This window comes from Morone saxatilis, unplaced genomic scaffold (assembly GCF_004916995.1).
Source record: "Morone saxatilis isolate NCDOM2014 unplaced genomic scaffold, NCSU_SB_2.0 Contig15, whole genome shotgun sequence".
NCBI lineage: Eukaryota > Metazoa > Chordata > Actinopteri > Moronidae > Morone > Morone saxatilis.
The window spans coordinates 14,103,394-14,129,017 of NW_023339707.1; the positions used below are offsets into that span (position 1 = coordinate 14,103,394).

Genomic DNA, 25,624 nt, shown 5'->3' on the forward strand with positions numbered 1-25,624 from the left:
TTAAAGTACAAACAGTTCAATCAAAATAAAGTAATGCCAAATAAAAAGCAAAAAGCACCACATACAGCCCTAATAAATAATCACATACAGTAGTAATAGCGCCATCTGGTGGATAATATAAAGTAAACAGAGACAGTTAGTGAAGTGAAGAATGGCATGACTTTATTGTCCATTGCTCAATGTTAGACATATGGGATTTGATGTGGTTATAGAGACAAGCCATACAACCATTATTAGGCCCCCTTTTAAGCCAAGTGCTCCTTCCTACTGGAGGAAGACAATAAAACCACCGAGGACGCCCGCTTTCTGCATACAGGGGCCATGCCTTCTCTTAGATCTCTATGCGTTTTAGTGATTGTTGTCGCAGATGCACTGACTATTTACAGTGTTTACAATAGTGATGTCATGTACAAAAGAGAAAGAAACCTTTACAAATATTTGCATAAGAAAAACAAATGTCTGCTCTGAAAAACAACGTGAAAAGAGGAAGATATCCAGTTATTAAAAATCCCTCCCACGATAAGGTTTAAGTGTGGTAGGTCCAATGAAACAAAACTTTGGGAAACACACCAGGGACACATGCGTTGACATTACATCTCCAGGCTTATATCTGTTCTTACACTGCTTCCGACTCTCAGGCAACTCATCAAAGATGTCAAGTCTTTCACATTTAAGTTTAAAAAACGTCACAACCAGCAGCCCAGTCATCACAAAACTTCTCATCTATTGCGGCGTTAACTGACACACACATCTGAACTAACAATCTTGTTATCACCGTTACCACCAGCCAAAGGTCACAAATGATAACCCACTCTTCACCCGAATTTGGGCATCAAGGTGACGACATTAAAGTGACATCAGAGTAGGCGGGAGGAAGTGATGACCTTTCCTCTGAATCGAGGCCTCAGTGTGGTAGATTACAGCAGCTCAAAAGCAGCTTTAGGCCAAACTGTGTTTCAGGCACAAATAGACTTCTAGGCATCATGTCTCTACTTTACATCAGCACCCTGTTTTTGGAAAGTAGAGGAACATCTGGACAGAATATGGCAGTCTGAGGTACTTCAGGGTCGAGGGGCACATGGCTGAGAGGTTTAAGAATATCTCTACTACCTACAGTTTCCTCCTCTTACACATCTTTTTATGTTTTCTTCCTTCATCACAAGAACAGTCAAGGTGTGAGCAATAAATACTCTCTGTAATCTAGTACTCTAACATATATTATTTGCAAACAGATGAAGGAAAGGAACAGGAGGAAGCCACTTATAAATTAATATTGACCTTTCAAAAACCCCAGGCTTTACTCTTAAAGTCTAAAAACAACGTGTGAGAAGGAAACTGATTTCTACAGCTCGAAAAAAAAAAAAAAAAAACGTTATCAAAGATATAAAGAGCAAATGCAATGAGGAAGGAAGTGATGGCAGTTTTTTTTAACCGATGGTATCCACTTTCCCCTTGTGGGATGATGAATGTGACAACAGAAGTCTATCACCTCTACACTGTCTGCTGCTGTCGATAATGGTATGTTAGGTATGTTAGGTATACATATGTAGGTAGTTGCTGTATACAGACGATTGTTGAAGATGACTCAGTATAAAATCCTACAAAACCAAGATTTTCAAAGCTGTATCCTCATCTATCACAAGAGAATTTTGTGTTTTAAAACCAATATCTAAATACAGAATATACGCAAGCATAGCCAGAAATGGTCGGCCATTTGGCAGGCTAGATAAACAAGCAGGTTTTTCTTTTTTTTCTGTGTGTTTACAATGCAGTATGTTGAGTAGGGCCAGCGTCTGTTTTTGTGGTTATGATAACCAGTATATTACTGTAGGAAACCAGTAGCTACGGAGTCCACTGATGATGACACTGTCTTTATGTCTTTACAGACTGACCCTAAAACAGATTTATTATTCCATTCATTTTTCACCCATGCATGTTACTCTTACAGCTTCACAGCTTCTCATAGTTGATCCATTAATGACACAATGGCTGAAACCAAAAGAAAAAACACATTCAAGGCCATTTTCATAGTTGTGTTATATTCTATACTGAGCACCTTTAAAAAATCAGAAAGCTCACCAGGAAAGCACTGAGGCAGAGAAAAAGTAGATGCTGCCACCTAGAGGAATTACTAATGAACTGCATGATGTGACCAGTCCCCCCCCACCCCCCGTTTGATACACAGTCACTGACACAGCCTCCTAAAATCCAATTACAACAAGTAGAAAATAAAGTGCATTTTTCGCTGTGGCGAGTGACGATCTTACTTTTGAGGAAATCAGAGTTACTTCGGAGGTGAATTTCTTTGTGAAATCCAGCATGCGCCTTTAAAGAAAACCAGTACAATAAGCACCAATAGTTGTGATGGAAGTTGTGGCAGTCGAAAGCAAAAAGAAAAGAAAAGAATGGGTCTTAATCAATAGGATTATAGGTAATATTTTGCATCATACTATACCGGTTACCATGCACTTGCAGATTCAACAACAACCCATCTGGAACAAATTGAGGGCAGAGAAGAGACGAGTCTTTCCCTGACATGATCATCACAGCTTCCTATGAAAGCAGTTAAATTGTCTTTCCAAAGTTCTGATAGCAGGGCAGAGCAAACCCTTCGTCCATAATCACTCTCTCTCTCTGTGTAGATCCTTTACATTTAGCTTTGTAGCTGCTCACTGAGCACACAGTAAAATTAATTATTAAGTCTTTAAAGTCTCCTTGGGACTGCACCCGCCGTGTCAGCTGTAATAAAGAGTCTATAGTCCCACAGCTTGACTGACAGTCGCATGTTATTCTCAGAGTGTAGCCTGCAGAGAGGGATCCAGACAGCCCTCCCGCTCCGGAGACTCGATGTAGTTGGCTGACTCCTGGAGCTTCAGCAGCATGGCCATCTAGGTAGCAGGACACAGAGATAAAGAGTGAATTAAACTGTTTTGTTTTACAGGGTTAGATTAAGTTTAGTATGTGTCAAATCTTTAACACTAACTGTAAGTATTAAGGCAACTAATGATTACTTTTCTTATCCATCAACTTGTCGAGCATTTCTATGATTACTGAGATAATTGTTTGGCTTAAGAAATGTCAGAAAATATGCCCATAACAATTTTCAAGAGCTCCCAAAACTTCAGATTGGTTCTTAATCTTGTCAACAGTTCTTGAAAAGATTACTCAGCCACTGTCAATGCAAAATTCTGCATCGCTGCAATTTTTCAATTTAGGAGGCTATCAAGTCTGCACATGTAAATGAGTCCAGCCACCGTTCATTTGATTTGCATAAACTGCTGCTAAATAAGATCTGATACATTATTCTTCAGACGCTTGTTGAGCATGTCTGAAAAGCATTGCAACACAAAATAAAGTATCTTCTGCTGCTGAACTTTAAATATCGGTTGAAGAGAAGAAGCCTTTGGAAGTCCGAGCATGTATTCATCCCACAAGAAAAAGCTATATGTGAGAAATAAAAATTGAATGAGACATGAATAAGGTTTATTATAAAATGTTTAAACATTCAAAATATAATACAACTGTCTATGTAATGGATCCCCACTACTGGCTGCTTTACTTGTTTTACACTGCTCTGGACATGCTGTGAGCCATTAAAAGGTCAGAAAAAACACATATCCAAGCAGGTGGCCACTGCGGAAAACAGACAGGTAAAGTCATGTGAGTTCATCTTTCCTAATGACTTGTGTCTGCTGAGTGCCGAGTTCTGGTAAAGAAACTTTATAATGTAGTGTATGTGTTTTTCTCTTTCACTAACTGTTTTGAACTGGCTTGATCTGGCTCATCCTCTGTGTGTGTCTGATAAAGCAGCGCTGCAAATTTTAAAAGGCAAACCTGAGGGAAACTTCAGTCACAATTTCCTCACCCTCAGTGGTCACTCTGTGGTTACAAATCAAGCGCAGCACCTATTTGTATGAATTTCCATTTCCTCTTACTATATATTGTGCCTCTGAACAACCTTAAAATAAATATTGCATGAGCTCAAACATGCAAATTTGAATCTGTGCACAACTTTAGTGGAGTCCTTCAGTTAATAGAAACACAATTTGACTGTTTAGAACCTATAAAAGGGAAAATATATCCCTTAGTCAGACTGATTAACAGACATCTGATGACCGAATTGCACACTTTCACACCTATGCATACTTTCTGCCCCCATCTTAATGAAAACCTTCACTCTCACCAGTGGGTCTGACTCCAGTGTGCTGAGTGCAGGTGTATCTTTGGGGGGCTTCTTCTCCTCACTAGATGGACCTATACTGGGGGGAGGTAGGTGAAAAAGCTTGGACTGGTCCTGCTGTGCATTGGGCCAAGGGAGAGTCCCTCTCACCCACTCCACGGGATCCTCCCATACCGACTTCTGCCCGTGCACCTGGGAGGACAGACAGAAATATGTTGTAAGAACAACATCTGACGAGTTACTACTAATGTTACACTTTGGAGAATGTTCGTGTGAGTGTTCACCTTAATGCCGTCTTTGGCTCCCTCCTGCAGGTATGGTATGATGGAGTGGTTCCACAGGTCAATGAACCACTGCCTGAACTCTGCCACTGATACTGGGCACGACAGGAAGAAGCATGGACCTGAGGAAGCAAAAATGTCATGTTAACTGACTTCCTGTTTCAGATCACCCCAGTTCCCTAATCGTGTGTCTGCCGTCTCTCACCTATGAGGAAGTCTGAAGTGCTGTGCTTCTCCAGGAACGTGTGGAGGTGGTACCAGAGCTGAGGGACCCAGTCCAGTACGCGAATGAGAGCCTGGTGGCGTGCGGAGTCCTGCTCCTTCTCCTGGTAGGCTTCCACTGCTTTACGGTGCAGGTACCTCAGCAGGAACCCATTAGCCGGTTCCACATTGTTTGAGAACGTTACCATCCTGTGGTCACATACAAGAAATGTTACTTTTACATTACTTGTTAGCTTCATTTTGAATTTAATAGTGTCTCAAAGTAAGAAGGATTTTGTGCTCACCTGAAGCTAAGGTGCAGTCCGTGGTTTGATGACATCTTCACAGGCTGATTGGTTGTTCCAATGATGTAAGGACTGAAACATCAACAGATACAAATATTTACTTTCATGAACCCAATATTGTTAACTCTTTTGTGAAATACTACAGCAGTTTGAAGTGACTCACCATTTGTGATACTTGCAGGTGAGCGCTCCATTCACAAGCTCAGTGATGGCTGCTGAGTCACTAATGTCATCTATAATAACAACCAGCGGGAGTTCTCCTCCACTCTCTCTGTCGATCTGGTTTGCTAGATCAGACAGAAACAACTGCAACTCCTGTAAAAGTAATGAAAGGTGTGTATAAATTCGTATTTTTGTATTTTCGTATTTGGAGATAACTGACTGACAAAAATCCTGAGTCGAGTGTTACCTTCTGCGTCTGACGATGCATGTTGAAGGTGACTGCAGCGCTTCGACCCAGAACACAGGTCTCCTGGTCAGCCTCAGATGAGTCAGTCCGGCTGCGTTGCAGGAGGTAGTGAGCCAGATGCTGAGCCAAGTAAGTCTTTCCCGTCCCGCTGGGCCCAGACAGAACCAGACGCCTGTGCTTCAGCAGCAAGCTGATGTAGTGCAGCATCATCGGCTTAGGAATCATAGTCTCAAACACCAGTGAGTCAACACATTTTTCTCTAAGACCTGTAGAGGAAGACACAGGGGATGCTGTGAGTCACAAATACTTTTATTTATTAAATGAAAAGCACAACATCAGCTCTTCAAGTTTACTTTTTAAAGTGTCCTACCATCTGAACATAAAACTGTTTCTATTAATGTTTGCATGGTGGGAAAATTAAATTGAATCTTGCTTGAGGGAGGCAATCCATCACAATTATGCTTTTGTTGTCTTTATTTAATTTATTAAATTGAATTCATTTTTGTCAAAGTGGAGTTATCTTCAAAAGGTAATCCAGTGGGAGGCATGGACTGTTTTGAAACCTCATCCACAATTTTAAGCAAAACTACTAGTGTTGTTTCTACTATCAGTCAAGGACACTCACTAACCTTTCAAGGTGACAAATATTCGAGCTGAACCACTGCCGATACAACGATAAGGTGAGGCTTGAGGTTTGTCCCCTCCTATCAGCCTCTGCCCTCCCTGGCTCAGCTGGTACATGTGCAGAGAATCACAGGAAAGACCCAGGCTGGCTGTCGGGTCCACTTGAGTCAGGTAGTCCTGGCGAAAACAAAAAAAGAAAATAAGCAAGGACTAATCTATCAAATCACAGCTATAGTATTAGTTAGAACCACTAATGTGTACACAGTGACAGAGGACAAGCATTGACTTACCTTGAAGGTTTTAGCTATAAGAGAGTCGAGACAGGCCCAGTCGGTCCTCGCACTGACAAGCACTGAGCCCAGGAAGTACTCCTGCTGCTGTTTACTGTCCTACACAGAAAGAGGGAGGGAAAGAGAAAGAGTACACAATCTTCCAGCTGTTCGATTTAAAGCTGTTGACATTGGGGCAATTAAAGGTGTTCTGCGTTTACCTCAGCTTGATCTGCAATGCGGACCAGTACTCGAGCAGACACCTCATCCAGCTGGGAAGACACACTCAACATTTCAACTGGAGACGCATCTGAAAGAGTAAGGGAAAAAAAACGATGAAAGAAGCACAGAAATACAACTTGTATGCATACAAGTGCACGTACAACTAAAAATAGGTTAAATTCTGTTTGTGTCTTACCTGGATCTTTACAATCATTCAGACTGAGGCTGAAGGACTTGGTGAGGGACATACTCATCGGCTGCCTCAGTGAGGGCCCCAGGAGTGAGGCCAGGCCTGAAGGCTGGGAAGTGGAAGAGGTGGGACCGATGCCAGGAAGATTTAGCTGACTTCCTGTTTTCAAGTGGTCATTCTCCGCCTTCAGGTCCTCCACCGTTGACTAGGACACAGGCAGGTAAAAAATACTTTAAATTCAAGTTATATTAACACACAAATGCAATATTATTTATACTTCAAGTACACAGTATGCTTTATTTAACATGTACATAGAGGAAAAACAAACCTGCATGTTGTTCATTGCTTCTCGGAGCTGCTCCAGCTGATGTGCAGAGCTTAAGGCCTCCAGTCGGATGTCTGTCAGTTCTCTCTCCTTGACCCAGAGTTCTGAACGTAGCTCTGATACCGCCGTTTCCTCAATGTCTCCCTCTTCTGTGGTCTCCATGATCCTAGAAGGGACAAGATGCAGTCATAAGAGCCAGACATCCATGAAGACTGAACTAGCTGTCCATGAGCTATGAGCTGGAGTAACTTGTTTGTGTACTTACACAGAGGAGGTGGCAGAGGCAGAGGATTTGAGGGATGAGGACTGGATTTCCCCTCCTTCTAACCCCTCATGAAGCATCTTTGGGGAGTTGGGAGCTGAGGAGTCGGGGGTGGCGATTTCCTCAATGTCTGAGTACGTTTTGGAACCTTTCTTAATGCTGAATGCCTTGTTGAAGGAGCTCCTCAGCTACACAGAGGAAGGAGAGAGAGACAACTGAACCAATATTCACTGATTACACCATTTACTACTAAGAAAGGTACAAAAAAAAAGAAAAAGGAGGTGTTAGCATTGTTAATTTGAGACATGCTAAACATTAAGGGGATGGTTTGTCATCTTCAGAAATACTTATTCGCTTTCCTGCCATGAGTGAGTTGAGAGGATTGATACCACTCTCATATCTGTCTGTTAAGTAAGAAGCTGAAGCCAACAGGCAATTAGCTTAGCTTAGCATAATGACTGGAACCTGGGGGAAACAGCAAGCCTGGATAAAGATGTGTCTACCAGCAACTTTAAAGCTCACTTCCAGGTGTATTGTCATGCCAGGCAACCAGCAGGGACTCCAGAAAGTTACTGTACCCAGCCAAGAAATAGTTACAGCACGCAACTCCCCACATATGTACGCATCAAACAAATGGGATGTAACATTTAGAAGTGCTTCTAGGTGAATTTTGGTGAGCTGTTTCCCCCCTTTTTAGTTTTTATGATAAGCTAACAGGCTGTTTATGGTAACTTCATATTTAATTGACAGACATGAGAACGGAATCAACTTTGAGTTAAATGAAAGCAAATAAGTATATTTCCCAATATGACAAACTATTCCTTCAAGCTTCCAGAAATGTTCTGCTAATAATAAGTTAACGTTGGTGAATGTTTTGCAGATTTAGTACCCAGCTGCTGCGTCAGGGTTACTTGGTAAGGCTGTACAAAATTTTACTGAAGGACAAAATACACAATAACGCATGGTGTAACAGAGGAGAAACATAGTAGAAAAAATGCAGTAAACTTTCATGATTTAACTGTTTATGGGACATCATGTCTGCTGATTGCCACTCTTAACTGAATTACAGCCAACCATTCAAATGGGAGGAGGTCAATGAGCAGAGATGGAGGATATTTGATAGTATTGTGTTGCAGCTTTAGATGGTCCATCATGCTGTATGAGAAAAATTATAGAGGCTTTATAGGGACACAATAACTGCACTCACCTCAAAGACCTAAAACAGAAAAATAACACAACACAGAGGAGGGAGAGACTGGTCATACTGTTGCTACTATGTCATTATCACTGCGGAGAATGAACTGAGCATTGACCAAACATTGCCTCAGACGCATTGTGAGTTCTTACCCAGCTCTTTTTCTTCTTCTTCTTGGCATCTTGGTCCTTCAAGCTGCCCAAACTTGACATACTGGTCAGGCTGTTGAGACTGGAGATGCTCTCACATGAGTTCTGACGTCGAATTTGCATGTCTAGTAAACAGGAAAACTCGACATCAAAAGAGGCAAATGTACAGAGACACTGGCACAAGTGCAGAGAGACAAAGGAAGAAGAAAAGCAGAAACATTAACTGGTCAATTCCAAACCTTTCATGTTATCTGGGTTGTTTAAGGCTCCGTGTATGACAGCCTGGGCTTCTTCATTCTTGGCCCTTAGAGCTTCGATGGTCTCTCTCAGCTCAATCAGCTCTGAGTCCTACACAAACATTTAATACATGTCAGTCAGTTGGCCCGTGTTGCTGTGTTTTCTATTCTCTGCATTATACAGAAAATGAGGTCAGCTCAGAAATTGCTTCTGGTAATAGACAGTTGTCAAGGTATTCCTCAAAGTAATGAATAGTTCATCACCACTTCACTCATGTTTAAATTCATTGTCCATCATAACCTCATTCATGCTCATCTCAGTTCAGTGCTACCACATCTCTTTGTTCTTTTTTGAATATATATTAATTGTAACTTAACATTACATTAACTTTTTTACAATTATCTATATATAATATTATTCTTATTTTTATAAATCGCTCTTTTTTTTACACATTCTAGTGCTACATTTTGTAAATAATTTTAAGACACTTTCTGGGACTACACACTATTTGTATGATGATGTACATATGCGACAAATTGAGATTTATTTTGATTTTAAAATAATAAACTGCTTGGCTATATGGTTCTGGAAATGGTAATAAAAAAAATCACTAATCTTCTATCTACAATAGACACTGATATATTTGCAGATTCTTTTGGGGAGAAGTAGTATTGTCTGATGTTTTAGTCAAACACTACGACTCAAACCCACGGCATGAGCTGATACACCTGGTGGGCTTGAGCCTCTTCACGTTATCAATTCAAAAGGACAAAGAGTCGAGAACAACAGAGCCCCTCTGTGCAGCTCATTGTGCGCTAAAGTCGATCCCACTCCACTCTAAATAGAGCTGCACGGCCCATCTCCTCAAGGTTAAAGAGCCTGTGCTCCAGGCTGAGCTGCACAGGTCAGTGCGCTGGCACAAACAACAAAGACTTTTTCTGGAGCGGTCGAGACAGGCCTTTCAGTGGGAGCATCAAGGCATGAAGCACTAAGAGAAACTCCTCACATTTATACACACACACACACTGAACATTGCCTCGGGCACTGATCAATTTATTCGCACCAAAACATATCCAAAGCCTGAAGAATGTAGGAATGTGATGTTTGGTGTGAGTGCACGTGCAAGCTCTTTGCACTTATCATTCAGCCTAAAGTGAAGTTTGTTTTTCACTGATCTTCTGTTTTTTTTCCCACACTAAGTCACCCTGTGGGGCTGCAGCCTGGGCCTCTAACCTACATTCAGCTCCTCAACTGCAGGCTGTGATCAAAGTCACCTCGCTCCATGTTAGCACAACGCTGCCTGCTCTTAGCTGGCTGCTAATAAGACGGGCACAATGGTGGAATGCGGCTGGAATTCAGGTTTGTGTGTGTTTGTGTTTGAAAGTGTGGATGTGATGTTACCTTCTGTTCGTGGCTTACTGACAGACTCTGCAGCCGAGTGGTCATCAGTGTCAAACTTTGCTCAAAGGCAGCCACCAGATTGGCCTGCTTGGAAAAGGTGACAGACAAAATCAACAATTATTTTTAATTAAAATTGTTGTCTATAATAGACAGACAGATTTAAATGTACTGATTTCTGATCTATATATATCTCAGATTAAACTGGAAATCAACACCCATACAGGGGCAGATTCAATAGATTTCCTCTGCCCCTTTATCTTGCACATATGAGGTGCTAAAAAGCTGAATAACACACAAAGGCTGAACAGGATGTCTCCTGTGGAAAATGTACCTCCTCCCTAATCTCTCTCTCACACACACCCATTTTAGCCCAGAGCAGGAAGGGAAAATTACTTTCCTTTCTCCTTTATAGAATATATTAATACAGTAAAATAATGGGTACGGCCCAGTCATTAATCCAGCACATAATCATGTTGTGATCCGTGCATCTGTTTTGCTTTTCACTGCCCTTGCATAATAAGGTCAAACAGTATGAAAAAAAATCTCAGGGGACACACACACACACACACACACACAGAAACATTTGATTGATGTGTGCTGCATGAAGCCGTGCATAATGCCTGCGCTGTATTTCTGCACTTGGACCCATGGAAACGCTGACAGGGTGGTCGTACAGAAACAACCTTGTAGAGTAGAGAGAGAAGGCAAGGCACCTAACAGTGTGTATGTGTGTACCGAAGCTAAGTGGCTTGGGGCGAAGTTCAGGAGGAGGTTAGCATTATTCAGGCCCCACATGCATTAGAAATTAGCTGAGACTGCACAGAAATGATCTATGACTGACATGCTACAGCTTAGATGTTGAACCTCTCTCTGTCTTTTTATTATTTTGTATGAAGGGTAAATTTCCTTGCTAGGTGTGAGAAATAGAGTTGTGAAGAAGGAAAGAGAGAGGATTGTTTATATATATATATACACACATACACACACACACACACACACAAACACACACATATACAATACATTTGGTTGCAATAGTGACACTCCATTATAATAAAGGAGCGTCACCCAGTGCACACACAGAAAAAAACCTGTTGGTAGGATCAAATCATTGTTGTTTTTGGTATTTTTTTGGTAATAGCATAACTCCTGCAGCAATAAACTGGCAACATAATCTGAAGGAAGTTTAATGTACAATGCAAGTCTTTTGTGTTTTTCCAGAAACAAAAGAACACGGTTGGAAACACCCCGACATTGCTCTTTCTCTGCCAGCCATCTCATGCACGAGTGGTGTCTTTATGAGTGTCAGTTACCTTTGCCTCAGGGTAGATGTCATTGAGGCGGACAGTTCATCAAGATGATTGACAAGTATTAGGGTGTGAAATTGGAGGGAGGGGCTACTACAAATTCTTATGTTGCCTCAAGCTGAAAGGTTGCATATTGTAGCATTTTTTTCTTATTTAAGCACAGATTGACTGATTTTACTGCCATTTTTTTTATTATGACAGGCCCTAGCCATTTTTTGTTTGGTTTGGTTTTTCATTTATGCAAAACTGAACTTGCTTGTCAATGAGGGCAAGTTAGGTATATATCCTCAATTTCATTGCTCGGGACATTTTAAATATCTATTTGAAAATAACTGTCAGTTTATGTTAAAGTTAACAGGGAAACAGAACATACGTTTGCTGTTAGCTGTGTCGTCAGGTTAGACACTTTCTCCTGGGATGATTCCAGTTCCCTCCTCAGCTTACGGATTTGCTGTGAAGAAAAATAATTCGTTAAATTTTGAAAAAAATAAGGTTATTAAGCTGACAATGGCTGACAATACACAAGTGACAAGCTGAGTGGATGTTGTTCTTGAAAGGTATGACAGACTTGTTCTCCCACAGACAATGGGGATGAGAGTGATGGATGAAAAGACAGAAATGAGACAGAGAAGAAGAAAGAGCAGGAAAGAGCACGCCTACCTCTCCCTGAATCCTTTCCTCAGCCTTTGGGAGCAGAGGGAATAAAAGTCAAGATGTTAGATAAGACAAAAGGAGAGGAGAAGAGAGGAGAGGAGACTAATAAAGTATTGGGCAGACCAAGGGAGAAAGTCTTGTCTCTAATGTGTAAAACATACAACAACAACACACAAACATCCACACATACTCACACATAAACACATCCCACACCACACCACATACTGAGCTGTAGCTACCTGATTCTGCATGCCGCCCACACTCACCGAAGAGTAGCTTGACGAGGCATTGGAGGCCAGGGAGAGTACAGACCCATGAACTGAAAAATATTAGGGGGAACAAAATTAACCTAATTAGAAGTTCATTTAGAAGAAAACTGCACAACAACAATGAATAGGTCGTTATATAACTAATAAATAATTCAGTGGGCTCACCCTCATCGGGCTCCTTGTCCCTGAAGGACCCAGAGCGAACCATTCCCATGCTGCGAGGCCTTTCGGCCAGCGACAGTGTGCTGCCCAGCGGAGACGCTCCATATAGCTCCAGAGAGGCATCGTGTGTCGGGATGCTGTTGGATCGAGTCATCCTCGGAGGTCCACCAACTGGGCTGGGTACTAGTAAGAAACCAGAGGGGTTAAAGGAAGGAGTGTTAGAGACAGGGTCCAAAATTAACACCTGCCAAGCGCTAAATGTCGGTAGATTTTAGGTTCGGCTAGAAAAATAATTAGGGTCACCTGCCCCACACAAGGGCCAGGTTTACATTGCTTTGTATGTGTTCCAACAGAGACTGATTTGACCCTCACTGTCCACCGTACCTACCTACATTAGCGAACGAAATCAAAGCAGCTTGCTAATTTGTGCCTTTTGTACGCAATGTATTACACATTCCTGGTGTTAAGCCATCCAAAAAACAAAACATAAAGATAAATTAAGATAAGTTAAGTAACAGAGGTCATTGTTTTTGGGACGCAGGAGCCCTGAGATCCCTGAGTTTTATGGCCAGTAAAAAAAATATTTTCGTAGCATAATTTATGTGTATGTGAATGCATATATATATATATACTCACCCATACTGGTCTTGCGGGGCAGGGAAGTGGGTGAGGACAGCAGTGGAAGATTGAGCGAGTCTGTCATACTGAGAATAGTATGAGAATGTCTCCTCTCTCCTTTCTCCTTCCCTTCCTCCTCAACCTGGGAAGCACTGCTGAAACTACACAGAGAGAGGACAAAGTCAGTGAAAGTGTACTAATGCCAATGTCAGACATTATAAAATGCATTATTCAAAGTTCAGTACCACTTCATGGGAAGAATTAAAGTTGTTGACTACATTACTAAACACTTAAAAATACCATATATCTGTTTACAGCCACATTATAGTGTGTTGTAAAATATCATATATTAAATGTGTATACAGTGCTTTTGAATGCTGTTGTAAATAAAGGAGTTTAAGTGTTACTCAGTACCAATATTTTTCAGGGATTGGAAAGACAAACAAGAAGTTGCCAAAAGGAAACAATGAGATACACTTTTGAAGAGATTAGAACAGGATTAGAATACTGACAGGAATGATGAGGATTAACACAATCTGTCTTTCATTGAGGATCTTATCAATGGGATCTCTGTTTAGCACAATTAAAGGGCTGTGGCCAAATTGCGTCATACTATCAGTGCCTGACTGAGTCTGGTGTATAACAGTGTATGTGTGCGTCCACTTACCTTAAACCTTTCTTTGGCAGCGTGTTTCTGTCTTTCTGAGAACTGCGGAGATTAAACAATGTCATTATTTAACCACTGGTGCAGGGAGTTATTAAACTCTCAAGAATAGGCAGGGGGCACAAAGAAGCACAGTAAGACTGGCAGACAGCTGGTGTCAACCAGTAATTATGACTTCAGTCAGTGGGGCTGGTACAACACTGATAATAAGCCTGTAGTAATAATAACCTAGAAACCCCTCAGTCTGTGTGTGTGTGTGTGTGTGCATGTGGTTGCCTTAACATGTTGTTAGAGTTTATAATGTACATTTTATTTTTTAACCTTCTCATGAAACCATATTCTATAATGTGGACAATACTCATCTCATAAAGTATTTACAGTGCAAGATTAATTAATTAATTAAATAAATATTTTGTTTTTGTTTATTCTGATATATGACTCTTATTCTCATCATGTCAAGACATTTTTGTGGATTGTTATTATTTTGTCTTTGTAGGTGTGAATAGGTGTTGTTTCTAGCTCTTTATAAATACCACTGCTGTCAAAAAATGGCACCATGCCTTTTCCAGTATGAGCAGAATTTTACCATTAAATGCCAACCAAATAACCTTTTCACCTGCCCACTCAATAGGGGGAGGGGAATTCATGATTGTAGTGCAGAACAAAGTGAATAAGATATCAAAGACCTTCCATGATCACGCCGCCTTCCCTGAACAATAAAACATGTGCAGTTCCTCAGCTGACCAGTAGGTGACGCTACATAGCAGTATTACCAAACATGAATAGCAAAAACGTCTCCTTTGCAAGCATGTGCAGTGTGATGTGATTGGTTATCTTTCAGTAGAATTGTATCTTACCTGTCTATGAGAGACAGTGAGACTTTACTTCCAGAGCTCCAGCTGGCAGGAGGGCCTCTGTCTTCCAGTCTATCTTTGTCTCTGGACTCAATGGTGGTGTAGCCTCTCACCAAATTCTCCCTCTCCCTCTCCTGGGGCTCGGGGGCCAGACTCATCTGGAGCGGCAGTGACTCCAGGCTGCGATGCAGCCCAGACAGACGAGGGTAAAGCAGGGGAGAGGTGCTTCCTCCGCCCCCTTCAACCCCGAGTGATGAGACCTGCCTGGGCCCCAAGCCAGTCCCCGAGCTTGAGAAGCAGGCTGAAGAGTTCACATTGAGTAAAGGGGCAGGGCTGGGGGTCAGACCAGGGCCAATGGAGCTGCCTACTGTGCTGGCTAGGTCCTGGAGTTTAGAGTAGGGAGGAATCTTAGGTGGCAGGGAGTCATGAACTCCCATCTCTAAGCTGTTGGAGTTAAGCTTGTCAAGCTGGGCCATGGATGAAGGTTTTGCCAGGCTGCGCATCCCAGATAACCTAAAGACAGAGAAGGACAATATTAAATGGTTCTTCTTACTTTGTTTTGTCTGTGGAAGTGTTTGGGTGTTAAATACTGGGAAATAGTATAGTATAGTATTTGTCATAGTATGTGAACCCCTGTACCTGTGTGTGTTGGGTGAGGGTAGATCCATGCCCTTGCCACTGCTGGGAGGTCTCAGCCCCTGCATCTTCCCCCCGTTCTCTGAGGGGGTCTGAGCAGGGCTGCCTTTCAGAGACCCACCTCCACACTCAGAGTCAGATACTACAGCTTTAGCTTTGGCCCTCTCTTTCTCTTTCTCTCTGTCTGTCTGATTCACAGGACTGGGACTTGGGATCCCACGACCTCCTGCTTTACTCAGCCCTGTTCCAGAACCAAGCCCTGTGGCGGGTTCTTTGAGCCTCGAGCCCTGGGGTACTGTGGTGGAGGGTTTCATCAGCCCTGAGCCTGTGTCCATGGTAGTGCTCATTGGGCGAGCTGAGCTCGGCCGGGTTAGAGTCAGGGTGCTCGTCTTTGCTGGGCGAGGCAGAGAGCGATACTGGAGAGACGTCCTGGCATTTGGAGATAGGAAACCACTCTGGTCACTGTTTGAAACATCTAGACTTGTCTTGCGTCCTGCACCACCACCAGCCCCTGGTTTGACGGGAATACCCGACGTCTTAGGAATCTTCCCCACAGTTGCAGAGCCGCAGGGTATGGCGCTGCCACCTGTACTCATCACAGCGGGCGTACTGGCATTGTTTGTGCCATTACTGGTAGCCGTAGGAGGCTTTTTGAAGCCAAAGTTTCCACCAGTTGAGGGCCTGACCAGGCCGGATGGAGGTTTACGTTGCTCTACAGCACCGGTGCCATTTCTCTGGTCTTTACCAGCATCAGAAGATGAGCGCTGAAGGCCGGATGTCTTCACTGCTAACCTAGACTTATCCATCGGCTTCCCGTCTGACTTTACTGAACCTAGAGAGGTAGAGGAAAAAAAAAAGGAAAAAAAACATCACTGATGAGTAGTTTGAACAGTTTAAAGCCTGAACAATCTCTGGTGGTGAGTGAGACTAACCAAGCCATATTAGGACATGATATCTTATCTGGACACCTACATGGTCTGACTGTCTGCTGATAAAAACAAATCTCTGTCTGAGCAGACAGACAGTGTGTAGACCAGACTTTCAGCCAGCTTCACCCTCACACACACGCTGTTATCATGCAGTTACTCCTCTTTTCCATCCTGATGAACTAAAACAGTTTTCTCTGGCTTTCCAGTAAGTGCATGTCTGCGTGTCACAGCTGCGGAGTGCTGAGATTAACATGTGCAGTGTGGCTGTGGAAAACTTGTGTTCATATTCACAAAGCGTGTCTGCGGGCGCAAAACTACATGAAACACCCAGTATAACTGAATTTCTCCACTCTTGAAGCCTCTGAAGAAAGAGGGTGGAGTGAGAGATAACTTGGTAGAACGGAGGTTAAAGGAAAATTATGTGATTTTGTCCCCATCTGTACATTTCCCAGTTGGCAAATTAATTGGACTTGTTTGGAAGTTCTTATGTGAAAAAACAGTCAATTAGACACATGTGCACTTTCTGCACCACCCACACAAGCGCAAGCCCATACTACCCACGCTCTTAATTTGTATCTAATGGGAGTTGTTATGGGAGGTTTATATACAAGGCATTAACGGAGTCAAAGAACTGCTGTTGAATGAGACCCACCGGCGTGCTGCCTTGGGACATCTGGAGTCACTTAAGGGTATTTATAAACCCGCAAAAGACACACACACACACATATAGGGTCAGACATATATACCACACACACTCACAGTTCTCAGTGATTGGATCTTATAGGAATGTGACACTGACAACACATTACGCCTGGAGTTCTTTTGTAAATGTGAAAATTGGGTTTACATGTCAAGTCATAAACTAAATCCATCGTCTAACCGCAATGATGGGTGTTCCAAGAAATTTTTTTAAGCTGCAGAAACACACACTGTTGGCAGTGACAAGCAAACACACACACACACACACACTGACAGAATCCAGGCGTACATATTAATTTTGACCTAAATGAAGCCTGATTTATTGACACTGGCTGTGAAGATGGTGGAGCTCACAGCTTGACACAGCAGCGTGTGTAGAAGAGACTGTGAATCACTACATGTCTCCACACAAAAAGGCCTGCATGTCTGAAGAGACGGAGATCTGAACAGGCAGGCAGACAGACAAATCCTTTGCATACTTGATGTTAAAGGAAAATGGCTCATCTATATTCTCCTCCCAGAGTCTTCTATTTAAGGCCACTGTGGTAGAAGAGAGCAGTGGGAAGAGGACAGTATGGAATGATGTATCTACACACACACTCTCATGTTCCTGTTTATCACTCCCAGTGGTTCTGCTGGGGAGACGAGCCGCCTCATTTCTAGACTCCACAATTCTGCTGACACCGTCTCCCATCAGCAATCACACCATCAACACGTGTGCTTATATTTGTGGCTGTTAAGAGACAGAGCGTATCAGTGTTTATTTGTGGGTATATGAGAGATTTGTCAACATTTGTTACAGACAGGCAGCTGAATGTATCTGCAGGTGTGTTCCTGTGTGAATGCATGCGACAGAGAGGAGAGAGAGAGAGAGAGAGAGAGAGAGAGAGAGAGATACATAACAGGAATTCTCCCAGTGCTGACAGAATGATGAATACCTGCAGTGTCCCACTGCTTAACTACATACTAATTCTAGCAAGTTTGTGGTACATTCACATAAAAAGTGTCATATCATTATGCTTACTAGATCAAATTGATGTTTATCTGTACTGTTAATGGACACTCTTGTCCCATAATGCAATACACAAGAGAAATAGAGGCGATGCCCAGCTGGGAAAAAAAATTTAACACATTTTTAATGTTCCCAGGCTCTACCAACATCTCAGTCTAGTCAGTTATTTTTATAGCCCCAAATTTGTCTCGGAGGGCTTTACAAACTGATTCACATACAACTAGCATCAGACCTTCAGTTTGGATATGGAGTAACTCCATAAAAGTGTAAAAGTCTTTGGAATTAAGACAATTTGACAATGTTATCTTGTGCAATGTGAACTTATGATGGGTGTTTTTTCTATTTCCTTTCATTTTATATAATTAACAATACATTTTGACGTCATAACTGATTAAATAATAAGGAAAATAATTGTCAGTTGCAGCTCTAGATAAGATAAACCAATCTTGCACTTATCACAAAAAAGTACAATATGGTTAGTATACTATAGATTAAGTATACAGTATGGAAATGCTCACACTCTCTGTGACTCCATCAATACCTCAGACATGAAGACACACACATAAAAAATGATACACGCACTCACACAATCCTACCAAATGTCAGCGATAAACTGATCTCAATCTTGAGCAACAAAGACCTCTCTAACTATCGAAGAATGTCTGCCCCTCATTCGGGTGAATTAATGAGCTCCTCCATGCTGATTGATCATCTGATTCATTACGGTCTCAAACTCGGAGGCAGCTTTGATAGCGGATTCACACGGTTCACATCAATAACAATAACAGCCTGGCACATGGATCACAGGCTGTTTCGACACACTTGTTTGGTATCTGTCATTTCAACAGCTGGCAATGCAAACAGAGGACAGTCCCACAGAAAGAGGTCTGTTTACACAGACACTGCCTATCTAGACTGGCACACAACACGTCAACTAATATCCTGTTGTTTTGATTGTCTTTATGTATGCGTCTATGTGTGTGTGTGCTTACATAAACAGCACACAGATGGTGAGCTTAAAATGCAGCTGCACAATCACCACTATTGTGCTCTCTGTGTGTGAGTGAGAGTGTGTGCGTGTGTGTTAAGTGGGTGACACTCTTCTGTAAGGTTGGCACTACACACACACACACACACAGACACTATTACAAACACACACACTGTCTTTGGTCCAGTTGTTTTGGGTACAAGGCCTTTATTTAAGTGCTATAAATTGTCTCTGTCCGGCACAAAAATAAAGATTGGATAGGAAAGGCCGGACCAATAGGAAGAAAAAAAACACTGTTGGTCAGTGTGTGTGTGTGTGTGTGTGTGTGTGTGTGTGTGTGTGTGTGTGGTTGGCTGGCAGGAAGGGAGTGGGTGGTGATGGGCGTTTGATACATGGCACCACTTTCTAAAGGCCCGGAGGGTGGGCTGCAGCTGTGGATGAATGTGTGGGACAAAGACAGAGTGTGTGTCTGTGACTGTGTGTGGGTGTGAGCCTGCCAGAACGAACGGAATATAGCCACAGAAATGTGTCAGTCTGCTCAGGTTATGAAACCATTTCAAGTGTTGCTATATATATTATACCTCACTATATATGTGCGTGTGTGTGTGTGTTTCTCCACTCACCTGCCACTTTCAGCCCACTCTGAGAAGTGTGTGTGATTGGGGAGGTGACCCCCACAGGTGGATTTCTTCCTTTCTTCAACATATTTCCTTGACCCAGGGTCTGAGGTTTCTTCAGTTCGCCCCTCCCTCCTTCCAGCCCCTCCCCCTGCGTCCGTGTCTTTTTCCATTTATTGGCTGATTCGGACTTGAGACTTCCTGTGTCGTAGACGCTGCTGCCCTGGCTCTTGCGGCTGGGTTTGGTATCATCAGAGTCCCAAGACAGACCACTCTCCACCAGAGATCTCTTCTCTGCGTCCGTACGCATCTAGAAAGAGACAGACAGACACATGCTTAGAGACGCTGTCAAGAAGTGAGTGTGTGAGAAATACAGAACATGGAGCCAATAATTATTTGTATGTCTCTGGTTTTTTGCTATATGGGCATGGTTTTCCAAATCTAAGATGACCCATCTAAGTATTGTTTGACCATCATACTGGCAACAAAGCGCTGCTAAAAAATGATAGGAAAACCAAGTTTTCCTGATGTCACATAAAAACTGTAAAAGGCTTTTATGGTGAAGTTAGTAAAATGGAAAGACTGCCACACACTGGAAACTGAAAGAGCTATTATAAGGTAGGCTTGATTCGTGACATTTTGATCAAAACTGAGGAAGACTAGAGGTTTACATGGATCTTTATATCCAGCGCCTGTCCCACTGAGGTTCTGGTGAATGTAAAGTAGCCACATAAAAGCTAACTTGGGGTTAGTTAAATTAGCCTTAACCCAGATTTGTAGTGTTATTTGAAGTGCTATGGATGAAATCCCAACAGCTATTAGGCTTGTGTGTCAACAGATCTATCTCTGTGACAACTGAACAAACTCCATCTGCTTATGAGGACCATGTGCTACGGCTGACAGTTCTGAACTTGTGAACTAGTGAGTTATATTTGGATATTTAGCCAATTCTTTTTACACAAGGAAAATGGTATGGTAAAGAGCTGCAGACAAAACCTCTGGCATATACAGTATAATACGGGTAGGCAATGGCTTTTTGTGTGCCACTGCTAAGGTTAGAATAAAATACAATTAAATATATCTTGACCCAACTTTAAGAACTGTAATCCCTGTAGTCTACTTCAGCTACATCTTTGTTTTACTTAAAACTCTTGTTTCACACGGTTGATTCTGGTTCACAATCCATGTTTAGTTTGAGACAGTGGGATGAATGAGCCAATGGAACAACTCATCGGATCATTTTATGCAAATCGTTGTGTCCATTGAGATTAGTACTTAGCGTCCATCAGTGGTCAGAGTTTGAAAAAAGACATATGATGAGGTGTGTGAACTCAGACTCTGTCTCATCTTTATGCCTTCCGAGCAGAAAACATGTCTAACTGAGTCAACTCCAAAAACACACTCACTGATGTCTCATCTCCCCAGACTAAATCCTTCAGTATGCTCTATTTGAAAACTTCAAAAGAGACAGCAGGGGTACAAACACAGCACACAAATACAAAAATATTAGATTGCACATAAAGACTCACACACACTGACCTACACAGACAAAACAGACAACACAGCCTAAACGTAATACAATAAAGAAGAATGCCAAATGTTTAATAATCTAAAGGAAATGTGAGGTCATTATTGAACGATCAATGTCTTCTGCGTGTGTGTGTGTGTATGTAGTGAGTCTACATGTGGATGGATATGACTAGTTTTCACAGAGACCCCTTGCAGGAGACTGACAGTTACACAATGCATCACTAGGTGTGTGAATGTGAAGCTGGGTATGTGTGTGCGTGCGTGCGTGTGTGTGTGTGTGTTTGCCAGTTCAGGACATTGCACCCAGCGGTTCTCATGAGGACTCATATTCTCAATTCCTTTTTTATTAAAACCAATAGACCCCATGGGCAGGTTCACATCACATGAGGAGGTGGTATGCATGAGTGTGTGTGCATGTGTGTGTGTCCTGTTTGACCAGACCTTGTTGATAAAACATTGTCATTTCCTCACACACATTCCCTGATTATTGAAACAGGGGGGCTGGACACATCTGTCCAGATAGCCGTGGCAAAACATGGATAACAACACAAACACACAGACAGATAGGCAGACACACACATACACACACAGAAAAAGGTATTGGGAAAACAAGGTGTATTAACCTGGTCCACCTCTATGTGGAAATGAGGAAATCTAAGTTTTTGTACCACCTACATACACCTCTTTCTGCCCTTGGTTCTCTCTTGCACTCTCAACTGTCTATTCTTTGTGCCCTGTTTCTTCATAACCCTTCTCTCCTCCACCCTCATATCCTTACTGAGTATATTATATAACATGTGGGAGAGATGAGGAATGGATTTAAAGTCGGAGTTATCTTAGGGGATTAAAGTTAAAATTTTAAATGAACAGAAGCAAAAAGAGGAAAAGTTATAGAGGAGAAAACGGAGACAAAGAAATGGCTTTAGGACACAAAGAGAAACCGATTAAGAAAAATATCAGCTGAGAATGGGGAGAGAACAGGGCACCATGTGTATTAGACAATGTGGGGTGCATGATGATGTGATAGTTGGTTGCCATGGAAATGATGCCATAGGGGGGTAATGGTTGCTATGACTCCTGCAACTGGGCGTGGAGGGAGGCGCCCTGGTTCTTGCGGCTCGCTGGCCCGGATGCAGGACTGCAGATGGCCCCTGCATGTGTGTGTGTGCATGCAGATGGCTACGTTCTAGACCTGTCCTTCAATATACGGGAGGAGACAAAGACCCGCACTCTCAGCATCCCTGCGCTTCGGTTGCTATGGTTACACTGATTCCCTTTCTCTCTCTCTAACTCCCTCTGTCTCTAAAATCCTACTACATCAGTCACATAAACCACATTGCGGAGGTGTGACCTACATCAGACACTGTGGGGAAACACACATACACACACTGTCTGGAACCCATAAAGCTACAGATGGATCTTAAAGAACCTCAAGCAGAGCTGCAGACAGGATTTTAGAAGCACTGAGGTCACGAGTCCCAAATCCTCACATCCCCACAGCACATTTTTAAGACCACACTATACATATATCAGTGCACTTCAAACAAACATAATCACTCAGGGCAGTTGTTTCTAACTCCACTCAGTCAGGCTAATTACACAACTAAGTTCGGCCAAAACTGCAGGCTCTGGATCAGCTGAATCAGGTGGGTGAAATCCTGGCGAGAAATAAACAATTGACTCAACCAGAGCCTCAGCTGGTATAATTGAAGTCCAGACTTTTGGAATGATACTATTTTTGCCTGTTTTTTATGTAGATCAATGAGCAACAACTACATCTGCAGTTACACTAGCTGATCATTTAAAGCCATTTCTCTCTTAAACCTCAGAAATAAGCCTGGTTAGCTCTCAACACAGCTCTAAAAACCAGACAAAGGACGAAAAGCCCTATTGAACAATGCAGCTGTCCAGCATGCAGCGTGTGTGGTGCGGCAAACATTGATCATATGTGATAAATATTATGGGTGTGCGTAGAATACTTAATCAGGCTTTGTCTCTAAAGCAAGTATCCTGCTGCCTGTCTATTTGTCATTTGAACACTGTCAGAGCATATGACACATCATTCAGCACCTCATCAATACCTCACTTAACAGCTTAATCCATACTACTGTATGCTGAATGCTTAAGTGTGTGTTACTTACCACTATGGCTGAGTTTCTGCGGGAGCCAATGGGAGTGGTAGGAAGGGAGTTGAGAGTGGGACTCGTGTTGAACTCTTCCGAGCTGAGGTTGTCCGAGCCGTCACTCAAACCACTGCTGATGGAGCTGCTCTCATCCCAGCTAAAGAAATGAGAAAGAATATCTGTTAGATAATATTCATATATTAAAGCAGTGATTCTGTGATAGACGGTGATATACAGATGGTCACCTGCCAACTAATTTTTGATTTGGTGCCTGCCCTTTTCCAGTTTCCAAAGATTCTCAGTTGGTTTTGTGTCAGGTTAGTGCTCCTATTTTTGGTGCACAAATTTGGTGTTTCAGTAGAGTCTCCTTCAACTGGCAATCAAGCATCCACCTTTCTGAAAGTGTCCCTGATCAAGTCAATGAATCCTTTCCAACTCGTGCAGAAGCTAATTCTGTTCCCCAGCAGACATCAATCAATCACACACGACCACATACTCACACAACCAAGCATACCTGACAAAAACAAAGCAATCTGTGACAGTTGGATACTGGATATCCCCTTGAGGTTATACACTGCATGAACTACTGAAGCTCCACCAGCTCAGTTACATCAGCAGTTAGTTTATTTGGCTCCATGTCTTCCAGTTTGTCTTTTGATTAAATATTCATAGACATAGACCTCATTTATGCTGCCTGCTCTATATACCCAACTTTCACACTGCAAACTGAAATTCGGAGCGCTCTCGACATCATCTCAACCCACACATACAAAAATAGCACTGAAGAACATATACACTGATGCATGCGCCCACGGGTGCAGGCAGGAGGGGAGTCTGTGCCAGGACTGTGAAGTCTGTCCACTTGGCACACATCTGCTTGTGCAATTGTTCTTGAAATCCAGACATAAACAAATTGGGGGTGTTTTAACAGTGATAGCCATCCCTACGATTTGGTCTAAAAGTTGTGGGTCAACTGTGGAATTCCCTCAATTTCAAGGCTATTGATACACTTTGCCATATACCTCTTTAACAATACATTTCTCCATTGCTTGTATGACTGTTGAATGGCAAAATTCAGATTGGATTTTTCCTTTAACAAATAAATTGTAGTTGATGTTTGACTATTTCCTGTCTGATTACTATATCTACAATAATATGACCAATCAAAGCGTATAAACGTCAAGAAACAATTGGAACAAATCTGTCATCTGGCTCAGCGCTATGACTTGAATGAGGAAGGGGGAGAGTGGGGGAGAAAAAGGCACATCTGAGAGGTGTGTTTGTATAAATGGGTGTACATACACATGTGCTTGTATATATTAAGTAGGTCATGTTTAGGAAGTTAGGGGGTTGGGATTTTTCTCTTATTAGGGTCAATAGGTTTGACTGATACCGTACTATACTGTAAAACAAGTTGAGAGGGTGGGGCTTGCTTAATGAGGTCATGTATACTGTGTCACAAGGGAGGATGGAAGGAGAGAAAGCGGTGCGGGCCTTCTGGTTGGGTGCCTGTATGGGTCACACTGTACCCTGGGGGACTTGACGGCGGGGTTCAGGGAGAAAGGGGGCGAAGGGAAGCCCTTCCTGTCTAGCCTGTGGATATATAGACATAAAAAAAAGAGCAGATGAGATTTGTTACGTCTGAAGTGGCTGTCATGCTGCTTTGTCTATATGCCAGAGTCAGATTAAGGGCGAATTTAAGATTGGGCCAGACACATCCAGAGAGCCAACCTTCACTTTTTATCTCCATGTGAGAGACAAAACAAACTTTTCTTTAAAAATTTGGTAATAGGATTTGATACATCCACTGGATTCCAAAAATAACGTTTCTTGTGATCCATTATGAATCAATGTATTGAAAAAAAATACACCTGACCTTTCCTTTCAATGAAAACATGTGGAATTATCTTTTATATTTGTTTTATGACAAAATATGCAGTTTTAAGACTCAATTAGAGATTTAACAACTTTCTAAGTAAGAGGTTGGTTTTCCATAAAAGCTGATCTCCTGTTTTATGCCATATTTAGTCCCTAGTACAAACATGCACAAAGGAACTAATAAACTTTGAACTCATCCAGAGTGGATCTGTTTGAACCAAATGCCATTCATTCCTTATTGAACTAACTCATTGCTGTGAGATAAACCTCCTCTTGGGAGACACAGCTGTGTTTTACTGTCTCTGAAGCAACACCTTTCTCTTCATTTCCTGTTATTCGCTTCACAGCTATCCAGGTCCTTTTGTAGGGGTGTAAGAAAATACAGACAAAATATCATATCACGATATATATATATATATATATATATATATATATAT

At 42.2% G+C, this 25,624-nt stretch overlaps 1 protein-coding gene across 7 annotated transcripts in view; it reads right to left on the reverse strand.

Moving 5' to 3' along the window:
- Positions 1–140: 140 nt before the first annotated feature.
- The window catches only part of LOC118324075 (neuron navigator 1-like), a 77,927-nt gene continuing 52,443 nt past the window's right edge, over positions 141–25,624 (reverse strand). For 2 of the 7 annotated variants that reach the window (XM_035656207.1, XM_035656213.1), the window contains 26 exons: positions 23,328–23,466; positions 19,663–19,966; positions 15,415–16,243; positions 14,779–15,288; positions 13,925–13,966; positions 13,276–13,418; positions 12,643–12,822; positions 12,448–12,527; positions 11,928–12,005; positions 10,251–10,337; positions 8,852–8,960; positions 8,616–8,737; positions 8,476–8,484; positions 7,272–7,456; positions 7,010–7,172; positions 6,688–6,886; positions 6,491–6,579; positions 6,291–6,389; positions 6,006–6,177; positions 5,377–5,642; positions 5,131–5,282; positions 4,968–5,039; positions 4,667–4,872; positions 4,465–4,583; positions 4,184–4,372; positions 141–2,888 (listed from right to left, as the gene is read on the reverse strand). In XM_035656207.1, the coding sequence (XP_035512100.1) occupies positions 2,793–2,888; positions 4,184–4,372; positions 4,465–4,583; positions 4,667–4,872; positions 4,968–5,039; positions 5,131–5,282; positions 5,377–5,642; positions 6,006–6,177; positions 6,291–6,389; positions 6,491–6,579; positions 6,688–6,886; positions 7,010–7,172; positions 7,272–7,456; positions 8,476–8,484; positions 8,616–8,737; positions 8,852–8,960; positions 10,251–10,337; positions 11,928–12,005; positions 12,448–12,527; positions 12,643–12,822; positions 13,276–13,418; positions 13,925–13,966; positions 14,779–15,288; positions 15,415–16,243; positions 19,663–19,966; positions 23,328–23,466 (4,639 nt within the window). In that variant the 3' untranslated portion in view covers positions 141–2,792. The remainder of the gene's footprint in view (positions 2,889–4,183; positions 4,373–4,464; positions 4,584–4,666; positions 4,873–4,967; positions 5,040–5,130; positions 5,283–5,376; positions 5,643–6,005; positions 6,178–6,290; positions 6,390–6,490; positions 6,580–6,687; positions 6,887–7,009; positions 7,173–7,271; positions 7,457–8,475; positions 8,485–8,615; positions 8,738–8,851; positions 8,961–10,250; positions 10,338–11,927; positions 12,006–12,447; positions 12,528–12,642; positions 12,823–13,275; positions 13,419–13,924; positions 13,967–14,778; positions 15,289–15,414; positions 16,244–19,662; positions 19,967–23,327; positions 23,467–25,624) is intronic. The other 5 variants (XM_035656212.1, XM_035656211.1, XM_035656208.1 and 2 more) reach the window with 5 other exon arrangements.